Here is a 15327-nt window from a genome sequence, read left to right on the forward strand (position 1 = left end):
TTAGCTTCAGCTATTTATATAATTGCTGATAAATAAAATAATTCAGTATAATTTAAACAATCATAATTATTTTGCAATCAATCATAATCAATTTGTAACAATCATAATTATTATTAAACGATAATTTTAAAAATTTGATTAAATTTAACAATTTTTTAAATAAAATACATCTTTAAATATTTTTCATTTTTAATATCGTCCGTGAGATGGCGCCACCCGATTGCAGCAGACGATCAACATTCAAAAAACTCGAATAACCGTCCGTTACGTCACAGAATTCGAATATAAAAAACAGCGCGCCACCCCACAGTATGGGAGAGCAACACAATGAGCATCAATCTCGACATTGGAATGAGATTAATTAAATTTGAACCAGACTAAAATTAAAAAAATTACAAAAAAAAATTTGAATTTCGGTTAGAAGAGAGCCCGAATGAAAGTAGGGAAAGGGAGACAGAGAGAGAGGCCGCATAAAATCTTCCAATTAGACACGGCGTGTAATAAAGCGTGATCGTATTTTATATTTTATAGGGAAAGGGCGAATTCCAGGTGGTCGGTACACCAAGAAGCGAATTGGTTGGGATTTCTCGTGTCTGATTTGTTACGGGACGCCATTTATTATTCTCCCATAAATCAGTTGTGTGTAAAGCTCAGAAATGATAACAGTTCTGAGCTGCAGGGTCATTGTCTGCCTCGGTCCGTACAGCCCCGAGCCAATGCCACATACCGCAAATGCTTGAGTTTTGTTGGGAGCGAAATGAGTCAACATGACTCACGTGGACTTCCATTCGACATGGTTAATAATTTTAATAAAAAAATATTATTATTGAAGAAATCGTAACATCGCACTAGACCGTGTTTATAAAAATGTGACCCAAATATTGAACTTTCCCTGCGTAATGTTTTAGTATTTATAAATAATCACTGGAGTTTTAGAAACATTAAAATTTTAATTTTTGTTACAATTTAGGTAAATTTTAATTTAAGAAATACGGATTGACATTTCACTGAAGATGTCGCCACGAAAGTTATGTATTTTAGTTTCTATGCGCACCACTAGGGGCGGGCTAATCAGTTGTCGGATCAGTTTTGCGGGTTACGATTGAGAACTCGGCATCTCCTCCTCGACGTGTATCGATGTTCAGTTTCATGACGCGCTCAATTTTCATCTTTTGATTTATGTCCGCTTTAGTCTGCCTTGTTTAATTTCCTAGATGAATATCGACTGATTTATATATCCGTCACTAAACTGTAGTTTGAGTGACGTTTTACATTTACTCCCTTTTAACTAACAGTTAAATATTATTTTGCGGTCCATCTCTTCGATTTTAATATAATTCCATGCAAAATTCTTATTTTATTGACTTTTGAAGTCGTTATTTGAAATTATTCAATTGAAAGTGAAAATAAAAGCAAAAAAACCCTGATGACATATAAATTTTTATTATTTTTCTCTTCTAATACTGTGAAAGATTAGGTTAAAACTTTGTTGAGAGTTTCATTTGTGTGTATTTTACTCACAAATCGTGCGACAGATGTGCAGAAAAAATGTTTTTTTTTTTTCTTTTTTTGGTATATCTTAACAAAACAATAACAAAGAAGAGATAAAATTCAGACAAACTCGGACGTTACTCATCTTTTTTTAAACAATTTTCACAATAATTTAGATACAAAATATTTAAATTAACGATTACACAGATGATAGAGTAAACGTAAAACACATCGACGTCAATAATTACCTAAAAAGTTCCATATATTAATACTAAAAATGGACGTATCTACATCACTTCTTCTTTAGCACTTCTATGTTTTTTTTTCCTTTTTGTTTTTTATTTTGGAGTAAAAGGGTTTACAGTCAAAGAGATATTCCCAAAAATTTGACAGTCTTTTCGGTGCTCTTATCACAGCTGCTGGTAGGGATCTCCAAGATTGATTATTATATAAATGCACTTGGTACCACTCGGCACCTCTGATACCATAGGCTGGCTACCTGAGAGGAGAGGGTCTAAACGAAAAAAAATTCAAGGGATGATGTTGCTTATCTTCACTTACATGTATATATTTCTACCATGGTTTCGCACGTTTTACACGTAACGTAACAGCACCAATGAAATTTACATTTGCATCTCTCCACGTGTCTTAATACTTGAGTATTGTAACCACGGCCGCAGCAGAGCAGATTGCAACTTTCGGGCCCCTCCGACGACCTGTTGCACTGGCGTCCAGAAGTTCCTAATATACCCTTTTGGGCATCTTCAACGCAATAATTTGGAGATTTGTGTATGTGCACTAAATCTTCCTTCCTCAATGACACTTTCCTCTTTACTTTACCCCTCCTGCGTAATCTACGATTGGCGCGGGGTGATACCTGAATGGATATTTCGTACTTGTTCTTCAGATAGTTACCCACTTGTTCGAAGGATGGCATAGTTCTCCAACACGTTTTCAATTCGCATGAACCGGAAATCCCGTGGCATCTGCATTTTTTCTCCATCTGATTGGCGATGGCCTAGAGGTGGGAAAGAGAGAAGAAAATATTTGAAATTAGTACAATTCTGTAGTGTGTATATTTCATGTTTTGACTGCCACATAGATTGTTTGATTCGAATTTTCATAATAGTAACACCATTAACGGCGATATCACGTAAAGAATAGCATTAAGGGAAATGTCGCGCAAATAATTACTTTAAACTACCGAAAAAATCGGAGAAGCCGTGGGAAAATTCACACCTATCATTTTACCCGAGAATTAACAGCAATTTTGCCTTCGGGAAGTCTTCAAGCGTAACACAATCTCCAAAAAGCATTTAAGAGTATAGGAAAAACTCGAGAGCGAGCCTACCAATGCTCATAGACGGTTTTTCGCATGGAAATAAGAAAAAGATCAATTTTTTCGGCACAATAAGTGGGTCATGTCGTGATTGACCCGATTGTTCCAATGTGAACCGCAGCTGTTGTTCCCAATTTTATGGCCGAGTCATGACGTAACTCCGCACGTGACTGACAATGTCAGGTGTCGAGAGGATCGTGAATCAGAAGAACTGACAGAATTAAAACTGCCACCCCACCGGAAGCGGTTCCTTTCTAAATAATTCCTGGCAAAAATCACGTTTGGCCCTTTTGTTTTCCCCGAAACTCGAAATTTTCCGTCCGATAAAAATTCCTTTTTGTGGGTTATTTACAGATTCTATCGAGTTTGACCCCATTCTGTCAGAAATTATTAAAGTGCTACCTTTTAAAAATATTATCTTCGACGAAAATCTGCAGTCCTTCGGTGTCAGGAGCCACAAACGCAAAAAAGTTTATTGCCTGTTTTCCTACTTCGCTCCGTATTCATTGGCCAAATTGCAAATCGGAGGAGGCGAAATGAAACAAAAAATTAAAGTCAACACCTCCCGTTCATCAACAGTTTCTTTCAAAAAAAATCTCTCACGAAAAGAACAGTTTGGATAAGATAAAATTTGCAATAGTGGTGATATAGAATAGTGGTTAACTTGAAATCTTATATCAATGTAGGGTAGGCCGGCCGCACATGATGTAAGGCATGATGATATCTCTAAGTTAATAATAAGTTATGAAAACAATCCGTTAAGAAAATAATCCAGGAGTAAATTAGTAACATAAGATATTTTCGTCTTTAACGTGTCATCTAAGATCTAATCGTGCTTTGCTGTTAGGCCTACTACTACTATTATTAATTAATCCGTTTATTCCTAATACAATAAGCGAGCGAGGTTCGAATCCAATTCTAATTCTTATATAATTCAAGTTAAATAATGGTCGTCATCACCCATTTTTCACGTTAACCGATTCATTACGTGATAGATCCACTCTTAAATGGGCAAAATGAGAGCTTGCAGTTTAAAACTAGTTATTATGAGCCGATATCTTGCGTAAGAAATCAACACTTCATCCGTCTGTCAAACGTTAAATTGAAATTATACCGATAAATTTTATATCTCGTCGTAGTTTTTTCATAGAAAATAAATAATTACTCAAAAGTAACCACTTTTTAAATTAGAATAACGGATTAGAATGATGATTTGCGAATTTAAATGGAGCGAAGTCCTTTACAAACCAACCAAATGCAAGTTTTATCGTTAAATTTAAGGAATTTTTTTTGTCCAAAATTCTGATCGATCTATACAATTTTAATATTTTCTATAAATCAGCAGCTATAGGAGTAAAGGAAAATAGGAAAGAAGTGGTAAGTCGTTCCGAAAGAAGTTGAGTGGCAGGAATGTGGCATCCCACTATCTGTCTAGAGATCGCTAGGAGATTTACGGCCTTATTGTTACAAGATGTGTAATTCCGGTCACAAAATAACCGATAACTTAAATGAATTGGTCACGTTCGGAATCTCCGGCTGCACATTTCCAAATTTCGTGACCGAAATATCTGGAAGTATCACCTTTAAAGCCTACTTAAAGTAACATTACTTAGCTCAATAGCTCTACTAAAAATGGCGGGCTTGAATCTCAATAAACATCGACAGATGTCACACGTCAAAACTTAAGCTAAGTACAGCTTTTAAGAAGTGGTTGGATCATCTCCAGAATTCATTCCTCCTCTTCCAATATAAACGCTTTCCTAAAATCCCGTCTGGTTTGCTAAAACTCTAAAATAATTTGGCTGCAGAACTTATTAGTTTGACCTTCCTCCTACGGTTTGTGTGGTCTGCCATTTAAACAAACGAAAACGCCAGCTACAGAACAAATGCAGATTGCATTAAGTTTTTTTTTATTATTCTAATATTTTACGTTTTTTTACATGTTAAATCGTGTCTGCGATGCATCTATGACGCTGCGAATGAAGAGGGAGATGCTATAGAAGGGCAGCAAAACGTAACGATTCGGCGAGAGAAAGCAGCTGAAACTATTACCGAACTGATTTGCTTTTCAAGCATTTTAAATCGATCGACGTACAAATATCGTGAAACTATTAGCGAAAAAACGAAATAGCATTCCGTCTGCATGAAGCGTATGGGGCCTCCTGGGTGGTGGAGTGAGCGTGACTCTTTTCGCGCCCCACACCTGCCACCGACTACCGTTCACTTCCATCCAACAGAAAATGTCCATTTGAGGGTTCCTTCCAAAATTATTTTGAGCTCATTTCGCTAGTCTCTCGATTATTGTTAAGAGGCTGCCAGAAGAAACAATCGGCCGATCCATCTCTGACAATTCTCATTAGATTAAAAGAACAATGATCGTCGAAAGGGGTCGAATAATAATTTGGGAAAAAGCGAGAAATGATCTGGTTTCGATGTCCTAAAACTCCAGTCAGATCACGTCCCGAGAAGAACAAAGACCCAACAGGATGTTATACATGAAAACATGGACAAGAAGAAACTTCATCTGCATTCTATGAGGAGAGTCAACATTCCTCGAATGTGCCATTCGCAAAAATTCAGGTAAAAAAAAAAAAAGAATTCAAGAGGAAGTGAAGATTAACACGAGGAAACACTAAAATGTGGAGAGTGACCACCATTTTGTGGTCCCGACAGGATGTACAGACTATTATTATTGCTTCGGTCGTGTTAATCCCACTACAAAGTAGTCATTAAGCACCCTAAAACCTTTCTTAAAACAGAAATAAAACTTACAGCGGAATAGAAAACAATGTTCATTCGTCTATTCGTCCCGATTAAAGTCGTAAAAGTTGCGAGCAAAACGAAAAACATTCGGCCTCTAAGAAAAATTCGGTAGGAGTAGGATCACGTTCGATTTTATTAGGCCTAAAGGCCAAGACAGTGAAGGATTAGCGGTCGAGTTGAAGGAATGTATTCATAGACATCTAATATATATATGTATTTTTAAAAACAAATAAGATACTTACTAATCTTCCAGCCTGGTTATTGTGCAAATTCATCATGGCTCTGACGTCAGATTTTTTCTTTTTCTTTCTCGTCCTTTCGGGAGCATCAACGAACTGTCTGGCGAAGATCACCCCGTACCTGACGTTATCCGAGCAACCTCCCCATTTCCATCCCTCGGAGGTACTCTCTCCTTGTCTGGACAAGTCACAGGAGCAATAAGTAAGATTTCCAGCACTACAGGCTTGCGTAATAGCATGAACAGCACCCGCACTAGTGATGGCATAGATGAAAGCAGTCTCTCTGCTACCTGCAACGGAAAAGCAAAAATATATCTGTGATATTCCTGACACTTACGGAAATTAATATCTTTAGAAACAGCTAAATCGATCGGCGAGGAGGAGGTATTATTAAAAAAAAAAAAAGAAGAAGAATGCAAAAGATAAAGCACGACCGCCACAAAGACTGCTTCTGCACCTTATCGAGTTTGCTGCTCCGCTTCATCAGCAAAATTTAAAAGAGGGAAGAAACATGAAAGGTCCGAATGATTGGCCAAAATCCTAAGCCGCAGATAAACACTATTATGGTTAGTAGTCTGGTTCTTTGTGAGGATCCAGGTGACGAGATTACTCGAGACGTGCACAATCCATCCGGAAAACATTATCGACAATGTGTACAGAAAAAAGAAGAGAGATTCGAGTGATAATTATAATCTCTGAAATAATGTCCCGCTTTTCTTTTCACGTCCGATTGAAGTACAGTACGTGATCGATCCTGTCACCAGAAAGGCTGTCATTCAAAAAAATCAAGCCATGTGATCACGTTCATATTCCCTTTTTCGAAAGAATGAATGGGGATATCGTGTGTTCTGCACTGTTAATAGAACTCCCTTGCATTCAGATTTAGAAAATAATACATCCCCCATGAAAAAGCAAACGTTCGACAACATTACATCTTGTATACAATATACAGACCGTACAAGATCGTATAAAGTTTAAGCGTGAAACGCCTATTAATAGAGGGTGGTCCTTTCGTACTTCCTGACACCTGTGCACACATAAATAACGCAACTTGCGTGTGTGGTCTACCTTATTTGATGTGTCCAAACGATTATTTTTGCAGAAAATCGATTAAAGATAATGGTGGAAGGACTTAAATGAAAGCAAAAGTGAATAAAAAGAAATAAAATAAAAACAATATACGAGTGTTTCCAGTTCTTTGTTGATGTACTCGAGTGTGTTAAAGGAAGTCTGTTTTACATTTATCCGGCGAGCCCTTCTGTCTGTTTATTTGTTGTAGAAGGGAAAACGACAGTTCCTGCACACTGTACGACTTTCTGCACTGTTATTTGATAGCATTGGTATAATATTGTCACCCAAACTTGTCGAATTGCGTGCAGTTTACGGACTAGAGGTCAAAGTGGCGTTTTAGTATTAAAAAAATCCTCACATTCTGCTGAAACTATGCGGAATGTGTTTATTTAACTATCGAAATATGACGTTAAATTGGCGAGCCGAAAGTTCGAGCTTTATTTGTAAATGGCGTCTAGAGACGAGTTGGTAATATCTCGTGACTAGGCTTTTTAAAACCCGACACCGGTTTCCGGATAAGCTTGACAAGGTACAGACAAGGTGGATAATGTCATCGATAAAGACAGAAGGGGCTGGAATCGAAGCAGCATCTGTAAAATAGCCCGCTAAGTAGTGTTGACAACATTGTAATGGCCAACCTCGGAGCACTTTAGAAGTCCAATTCTTATCGCCCTATCACCTTTAGGCGAGACAAGCGGCCACGCGCAGACCCCCGAAACCACATGGCCGGGTTCCCTTATCTAACCCAAAACACCTCGTGACGTCAGCGACCCATGTCCCATACGAAAAACATACCTCTTTGCAATGTGTGGTCGAAGACGCTCTCTCCTCCTTCTATGGTGCAATTCCATCTCTCGTTCTGGAATTGATGCTGACACTGAAGGATGCCTCTTCTTGCACCCGCGCTAATAGCCTGGATGATGGCAGGATGAGCCTCGCAAACTCTCCTCTGCTTGGTCACTAATCCTGGAATGCTCGAGCAAATGTCCGAGGTGTCGATACCCTGAGGGGGTTCAGTAGGGGTTGGCACGGACACCCCGACCATACCCAAATACCTGGAAATCGTAAAAGAAACTATTTAAAATACGAAAATATTACAGGTAACAAATATTAATCAAGAGATTACGCGAGTGAATAGAATTGAACAAAAATATATCCCAAAGGCAACAAATTTTAACAAACTGGATTTTCAGACCAAATTAATTTGGAACACCCGCAAACCTTTTCTACTTTTCCTGCAATTGTTTGAATATTTTTTAACATATTTTAAGTTGAAAAAAATATATATAACCTCATTTCTATTTTTTCCGAAAATTATTATAGATTTCACTACTGAATCCATGAATAAACGCGGAAACAGTAATAAAAAAAAAATGTGAAAAATTCGACTACGTTAAATTTCTGTATGCAGAAAAGATAATCTTAGGATAAGTGAAAAAAAAAATAACATGGATATTCTTTTGTAGCTGGAGGGGCGTGCTGCTCCTATCATTATAACTATTGTACCTTTAAATAGCAAATTGCTACTTGAAAGCCAATTTCTGTTAGCGAATGATTTTTTTAAAGCTTTTACAACCTGAATCGGGTAGAACAACAAGAAACGTGATAAAATTTGAGGAACGAGTAAGGAAAAAAAAACTACAATTTTTAAAAATGTCAAATCTAAATATCGAGCTGCATGATATTAAATCTGCAACCGAAATTCCGAAATGGAAGACAGTTAAAAATCGCAAACAGAAACAAAAGCGGCTGTAAAATTGGAGTTAAACTTCTTAAAATAAAGAATGATAGGAAAAGAGAAGAGAAGAGAGCGAGGCGTAGTAGAAATTAAAAAGAGAAGGAAAAAAAAAACGCGATAAAGCCGAGAAAATTGTCAAAAGTTCAGGTGTGCGGCATAATAATTGTCTTCTCACTTTGCTATTTATTATGTAGAAGGAGAACTGGGTCACACTCCACCCACTCTCCACACAATAAGCTATCATTAAGCGCTGTATTAATGGAAAACTCTAATGTCTTTATAGCCCTGTAGATTGAAATTCCGAGAGACTCGCACAAAAAGTGAATTAACTTTTTATATATATATATATATTTATATATAAGACCCTGAGAGCATCCCGTGAGCCGCAAAAACCCCGCTTTAGAATTCCATTTTTATTTCCGATTTGACTAGGACCGCTAATTAAGCATTGGTCGACCAATAAACGCATCCCGCTACGACCTTGACATTGGCAGTGCCCCTCCTCGCCCTTCACTGACTCAGCTTCGCGCTTTTAGTCACGCGAATCACGTGACTATATTAACTGACGTCAGCCGGTATCGATGTTTACAAATAGCTAGATAAGCATCTATGAGGCTTTCGAGTGTTGAATACCAATTAGTATTTCGCCTCTTCCTCGGCTTGACTAAATCCGGGTGAACTGGATCCAGACTCGTCTAAGTAATGCGCGATCAAAACTGAAAAAGCAGAAAGTGCCCGAGCCCTTTTTTACATTTTTAAGAAGTGCAAATGGCCTCCGCTCTCTACATTTTGTCTGTCGGCCGTGCCATTATGCATTAAGGCCAAAGGTAGCGCATAATACTAGAAAGCACGTTTGATATGACTGAATAACATAGCTATTCTGATGAGTTGCTCAGAGAGGAGGGGGAAAAAATTCAGTGTAAAGTTTCTGTAAGAGGCTTTCTTAAAAGTGTGGAGCGAGTAACAGTACACGCTTTTCTATTATAAAAAATTAATTCTGGAAAAACAAACTTCTAGAATCGAGAATAGCTCTTCTCCAGTATATAACTGAATAAGATTTTAATAAAATTTTGAGGTTATCTTAGACTTGTGAACTAGAATAATTTGAATGCATTCCTCTTGTCCAGAACTGTTTATTATTGCTGTGGTAAAACTCGAAACTTTTACTAAATAAACCGATTATTAACCTAAAATTAAAAGCTGTAAACATTCCTAAAATTCTAGTAAAATGTTTAAATAAAGCCTTATATCTAAAAGTATGCTTTACGTTAAAAGGCTACTGTGAGATTATTTGTGAAATTTTTATGTATCCTTATTCCAATTTTGAAAGATCTAACAAAATCCTAAGCATTGTGTAATTAAAGAAACAATTAGCTTTAGTCCTAAAATTCTGACTTAAAGCTTATATTAATAAAAGTATAAACTTCTAGTAAGCCGAGACTTATCTTAAAATTCTAGAATAAGGCTTCTTTAATAAAGCATCGAATTGTTTGAAAGCTTGAAGAACATGACAGATTTTGTGATCTATAAACTTGTGATATACAGATCTGAGTTATGGAAATTTCCGGTCATCATAACTGCAGTGTGTTACATCACAGTTCGGGGCTGGTGGGAGGCGCCTGATAATCGATTACGGATCGATCCGACCTTAATTATAGTCATTAGTCTGTGTAATTGGACGTTTGAGCGCGGATGTCAATCTGCAATCCTGGAGTGGTAGAATGCGCCTAACAAAGACAGGTAGTATTGTAAGTTGCGGGCCTTCTTCCGACACCTGTACTCCACTGGCGGGTGAATAATCTTTTTATCTATTCAAAACACATGGAGGAAAGCAGCGAGGTGTAAATATAGACAACAGGTCGTGAGATGGTCAGGTGTGCTATGATTGCCAAGATGGATGAGGCTAATTCGCAAATCATATTTATACACTCGATCTGCTAATTTTATTGTTCTCTGATACTGCGTGGGTGGATAACCACAGCTGTCGGATCGCGGGTAGAGCACGAGTAACGTGAAGAAACCATGTTCGACCAAATTGAATTAGCATATCGGCTCTTACCCCGTAGCTCTTAAAGAATTTGGGAGAAAACGGCAAGAAAGCGGATAGAGTGACGAAACTAGTGGTTGAAGAAGACCCCCGTCGAGTGCAACAGGTGCGCGTTATAGGCGGCATTTAAATGTCGACACGAAAGGTTAATGTCACTTGGATTCGAGGCCTCGTAAGGATGCTATAACTTACTTCGAGATACCATTACTTTGGTCAAGAAGGGCCGCCGACTCTAATTAGTTCCTCTTCGTCCGCCTTTCTCGTTACGTCACGGCCTAGGAGAAACGGGACACCGGAGAACGGACCCTCCTACGCTCTTATTGTCACCGACTACGCAGCAGACTATATCACATCTCCAGCTACTACTACACGCTTCCGAAAAGGGGGATGGATGATGAGATCTAGACTTATTCTTCGCCTATATAATGAAGTTATCAGGTTAGATAGACTCGCTTTTGGTAAAAGCGCGAGGCCTTCTTTCGGTGGAGAATTTTTCTGGTGCCAAAATGTCCCAATTTTTAATCGCAGCACGTACTTTCGACGGCTATAAATCACGCTAGCTGCACTATAATTAAGCTAAATTGTTATTAAAATAAACGTGCTTAAAAGTGTTAAAGCGAATAAACAAAAACGTTTCTGGGTAGATTGGTTTTTGAAGGAAACACCCGTTTTTTTAACGTTTTTTTCCTATTCTCCCCACCTTCTTCTAACTTATCAGACAATTTTTAAGTATTAATAAGGGTAAGAGACGGAGCGGACGAGGAAAAGTGCACAAGAGAAACACTTCAAAGGATTCATTTATTATTAATGTAGGCAGTCTGTGATGAAAAAAAAATTTATATATATACAATTAGCGGGAGAAGCGCATTTGACATTCAAATCCTATACCGATGAAAATAAATATGAAGCAAATAGAGAGCGGGGGAAAGAAAAAATTGAAAGTTTGTCGGATGCTCGATAAGAGTTCGAAAAATTTGAAACGCTACAAAGAAACATCTTTACAAGAAAGTTAGCAAAATTAAACATTAAACTGGGAATCTCCTCTAATACCTAAGATGATAAGAGACGTTGTAAAGTGTCGTCCTTGGCCAATTAGCCTTAATTAATCGAGTGGAGCTCTTCCTCTTGAGAGAAGCGACAATTGTCGAAGAGTGTCGTAGGCCTTTACTTCATCCATGTTCTAAAACGTATCTAGAAATACCTTTTTCAGAATAATGACAGAGATAAATTTATTCGTTTTCGACTTTTTAACATCTAATGATCGAGATCTTAAGCTTGTATCCTATTTTAATAACCGTACAACGCATCACGACAAGAAAATCCAAAGCATTTGTCATTCTTACGGTTACTTCATCATCCGATGAAACTCAACTTAATACGCAATACTTTCCATTAAAAGTAAAAAAATTAAAAATTTATTCTTCAGTAAATCTACAGATAAGAAATTATTTAGAAAAACGTGCATGAGATTCGCAGATTCCATACAAATATAAAAAAAAACGAAACTTTCGTGTTAAACAAGTTACCATCGATAATGTAATTACAATGCTATTTATCGCATAAATAATTTCAAAAATCCGTTTCTTCTGCTATAATTTTGATGTTTAGATCAATATAAAACAATATTTCGGCAATTCTTGTTTAAGGCCTTCTAAGAATGGAATGCCGTTATATACTAATTTCCTTCCTTATCGTTAACAAATGCGTTAAAGATATGCAAACTGAAACATTTCTAAAAAACTTAACGCCAACCGTAACAAATTATCTTAATAACTGTCGTCGTAACAGATATTCGAAGTATTAATTTGATATATTGAGACTAATATTTTTATATATTAGTTTCACTATATTTATATTTTCATAATATATTATATTTTGAAATATTGTCATGAATATTAAGTAGAGAAAAAACTAGCTTCTTATAAAACCTTTCACCTAATCCAACTTATCTTCCATCCATAAGTTTTAAACAAATTGAGGGGAAAATTTGGCAATTTGCTTTTATAAAAAGGTACAAGAGAGATTTTTAAATTTTTAGAAACGAATAATTCAACGTAATGGACAACAATATTGAAAATTCTTTAATGTTTAACAGTTAGGGAAGATAAGTTCTCGAACCGGATATGACGGCCATACCTGTCCCAGGTGAAAATTTGAGGTACCAAGTTCGTGCAGCGGTCTCCCCTTCTAATCATCCGCGTTCACTTTGACACTTTTGGAGCTGACCTTGGCCAAATTTTCAGGGAGGCCTCGACTAGAGGCAGAATAATATCCAGATATTGATTGTGAAGTGGTTTCTTTATCCATGCATTATCGCATCAATGCTTTACTTTATCTATGCACGTTTCCTATATTCGGATGCTTTTCCGTTAACTTAAAGCTATAAGATTACGAACCCAATATAATTAAACCCTCCCAGTGAAGATGCTAACTACATTATAAGCATATTTTCATATAAATCAAGCACTTAGACACGAAGCGTCGTTAACGAAGTTCCGTTACACGTTGAGAATTTTTCTGCACCGCTTCTTAATTCGTTAAATAGTAATTAAGAATCCGTTAATCTGCTCGCGATTTTGCATTAATTAAACTAGCAAACAGCCTTTATATATGTTCGTAGCCTATTTGCATAGGCCTACAAAATAGCCTGTTAGGCCTATGCAAATAATTTACTAAATGCTCTACATCTACTGTATAATCATCGTACATTCTGGCAATTTCCGTAACGCGTTCAGCACTTAAAAGTGTTAAGCCATTTAACTAATAATTAATTAATTTATCATTTTACTACAAAGATATTTAAAAAGTCAAGTAGAGGTATTTTTATTTATGAAACAAAGGTTTTAATCGAGTATTTATCGATCGACGATAAGCGCTATCGGAAATGTTTCATTCATTCCAATCACGACTAAACAAACATGAATGAGGTAAAAACAGTTATTCCAGCTAATCACGAAACAATTGGCAAGGAAGAATTTACGTAGGAATTCTTTGTGAAACCACGAGGAATGGTTTCTCGCGCGTGCTGAAACACGTTGGAAATATGATGACAGGCCTAAGAATCGAATAAAACCGTATAGAAGTAGCTAATTACTAACAAATTAGGTGCAATTCCGTAAAGTACGAATGTACTAGAAGTGTTTTACAAGAATGTTTTGGCCTAGTCTCTAGAGTTAATTGGATTATCAAATACACGGCTCTTAACACGACAATAGTTGCTCAATCCGCTTGGATAAAGTACAGTAGATAACTTTGTATGTTCGAGTACTTAGACAAACGATTTTTCCATCTTATCTCTTCTTACAAGTCGATTTTACAAGCGAATAGGTCAACAGTCATAGCTGACAAAAGGAAATATCGCATATAGAAAGGCGAGAGAGAGAGAGCGAGAGGGAGAAAAAATAAAAGAAAAGAATAAACTGGTTTCTACTTACATCCAATTACCCAATACGTTTTGCACAGATAACACAACTCCTAGAACTAATTTGAGAACTTTAAAAGTCCCAACACCGGTAGACATGGTAATGGTCGAGTTGCACCTGCGCTTCGGCTCTTTACTCTGTTCTCGTTCTCGACACTGGCTGTGCCAGACCCATAACTCGGCGACGGTTGAGCCTTGGGGCCTCTACGACTGGAATTTTTACTTTTATATAACAATTAACACCGGGTTAACAACACGCACAAGCTCAGAAAAAAAACAAAAAATATATATATTATTATTATTATGTTTAGCTCCTTACTACTTCGGACCTTGCGCTCTATCTGTCAACTGGAGTCTGGCGAATCTGCTGGTAGTGTGGCATTCGAAGGTGTGCACCCGTCATTCACGTCATTGGCTGTGGCGCCCCCTGGATTCGGCCACTTACACCGCGCCGTTGGACCAATAACCGGCGGACTTTCACTATTATCGCTTTTGCCCTTCTTTCTCCATAAGTAGCGCCTTCCTCCGTCCCGTCCGTCACTACTCGACTTAATCTGTGTCTAGGAGCTTCGCTACCGACGCGCGCTCGATCGATGCGCCATCACTACCTGACGCCGCTACACACGCCATTGGGTCCTACTTGTATACAAAATTAAGAGATTTCTTCGCTTTTACGACCTTGGCTCCCTCAGACAAAGTGGCGATATGCCCCGCTTACGACTAATTGCCTCTGTCTAGGCATGAAACTTTCTACCTGTTGTGTCTTTTCTAATGTTTACAGCCCTTATTTTAACGTTTTACGACACCCCGTTTTAACCATTAAATGTTAATTACCAAAATTTCGAATTTATACTTTATTTATTTTCGTTGGTTTCTTCGTAAATCTCTGCCATCTTTTCTTCCCGAAGATAGAAGTTTCGAAATTTTTAGATACTTTAGAAAAACCCAAAGTATTCGTATCGTTGTTTTGGCATCGAAAATATTTGACTTTTTCTCTAGTAATCTAAGAATTTATTATTCATCGCTTTAAACTTTTGACCTTTTCTGAACTTTCATGATGAATTGGCTTTCCTCGAAGGTTTTTTTCCATTAATTCTTACATCTTCTGGAATTAATCAAGAAGTTCAAAGGAAACATCATCATTAGGTAAATTAGGCCTATATATTTGCTCGAAAAGGTTTAAACTTTTGAAAATAAAATCCAATATAATCTTTCTAA

General features: G+C 37.2%; 1 protein-coding gene across 3 annotated transcripts; it reads right to left on the reverse strand.

Annotated features, from left to right (window-relative positions):
* Positions 1–1722: 1722 nt before the first annotated feature.
* Positions 1723–14638, reverse strand: LOC111625292 (protein Wnt-16-like). Of its 3 annotated transcripts, none has more exons than XM_023368404.1 (5): positions 14439–14638; positions 14123–14331; positions 7699–7958; positions 5836–6122; positions 1723–2509 (listed from the first exon to the last, which is right to left on the reverse strand). In XM_023368404.1, exons 2-5 carry the CDS (start codon positions 14206–14208, stop codon positions 2045–2047), a joined length of 1098 nt encoding a protein of 365 aa, XP_023224172.1. In that variant the 5' UTR covers positions 14209–14331; positions 14439–14638; the 3' UTR covers positions 1723–2044. The 3 variants fall into 3 exon arrangements, with proteins under 3 accessions (XP_023224172.1, XP_023224173.1, XP_023224171.1); XM_023368405.1 differs by having other exon boundaries at positions 14123–14319; positions 14429–14638; XM_023368403.1 differs by having other exon boundaries at positions 14429–14638.
* Positions 14639–15327: the final 689 nt, after the last annotated feature.

Source organism: Centruroides sculpturatus, unplaced genomic scaffold, assembly GCF_000671375.1.
Source record: "Centruroides sculpturatus isolate CEXI.00-Female unplaced genomic scaffold, Cexi_2.0 scaffold303, whole genome shotgun sequence".
NCBI lineage: Eukaryota > Metazoa > Arthropoda > Arachnida > Scorpiones > Buthidae > Centruroides > Centruroides sculpturatus.

Bases quoted from the DNA above. Each gene is read 5' to 3' on its own strand.
- LOC111625292 (XM_023368404.1), bottom strand. From the start codon at position 14,208: ATGTCTACCGGTGTTGGGACTTTTAAAGTTCTCAAATTAGTTCTAGGA. The intron at 7,959-14,122 runs GTAAGTAGAAAC...TACGATTTCCAG, and splicing joins AACGTATTGGGTAATTGGAT to GTATTTGGGTATGGTCGGGG. The intron at 6,123-7,698 runs GTATGTTTTTCG...TTTCCGTTGCAG, and splicing joins CGACCACACATTGCAAAGAG to GTAGCAGAGAGACTGCTTTC.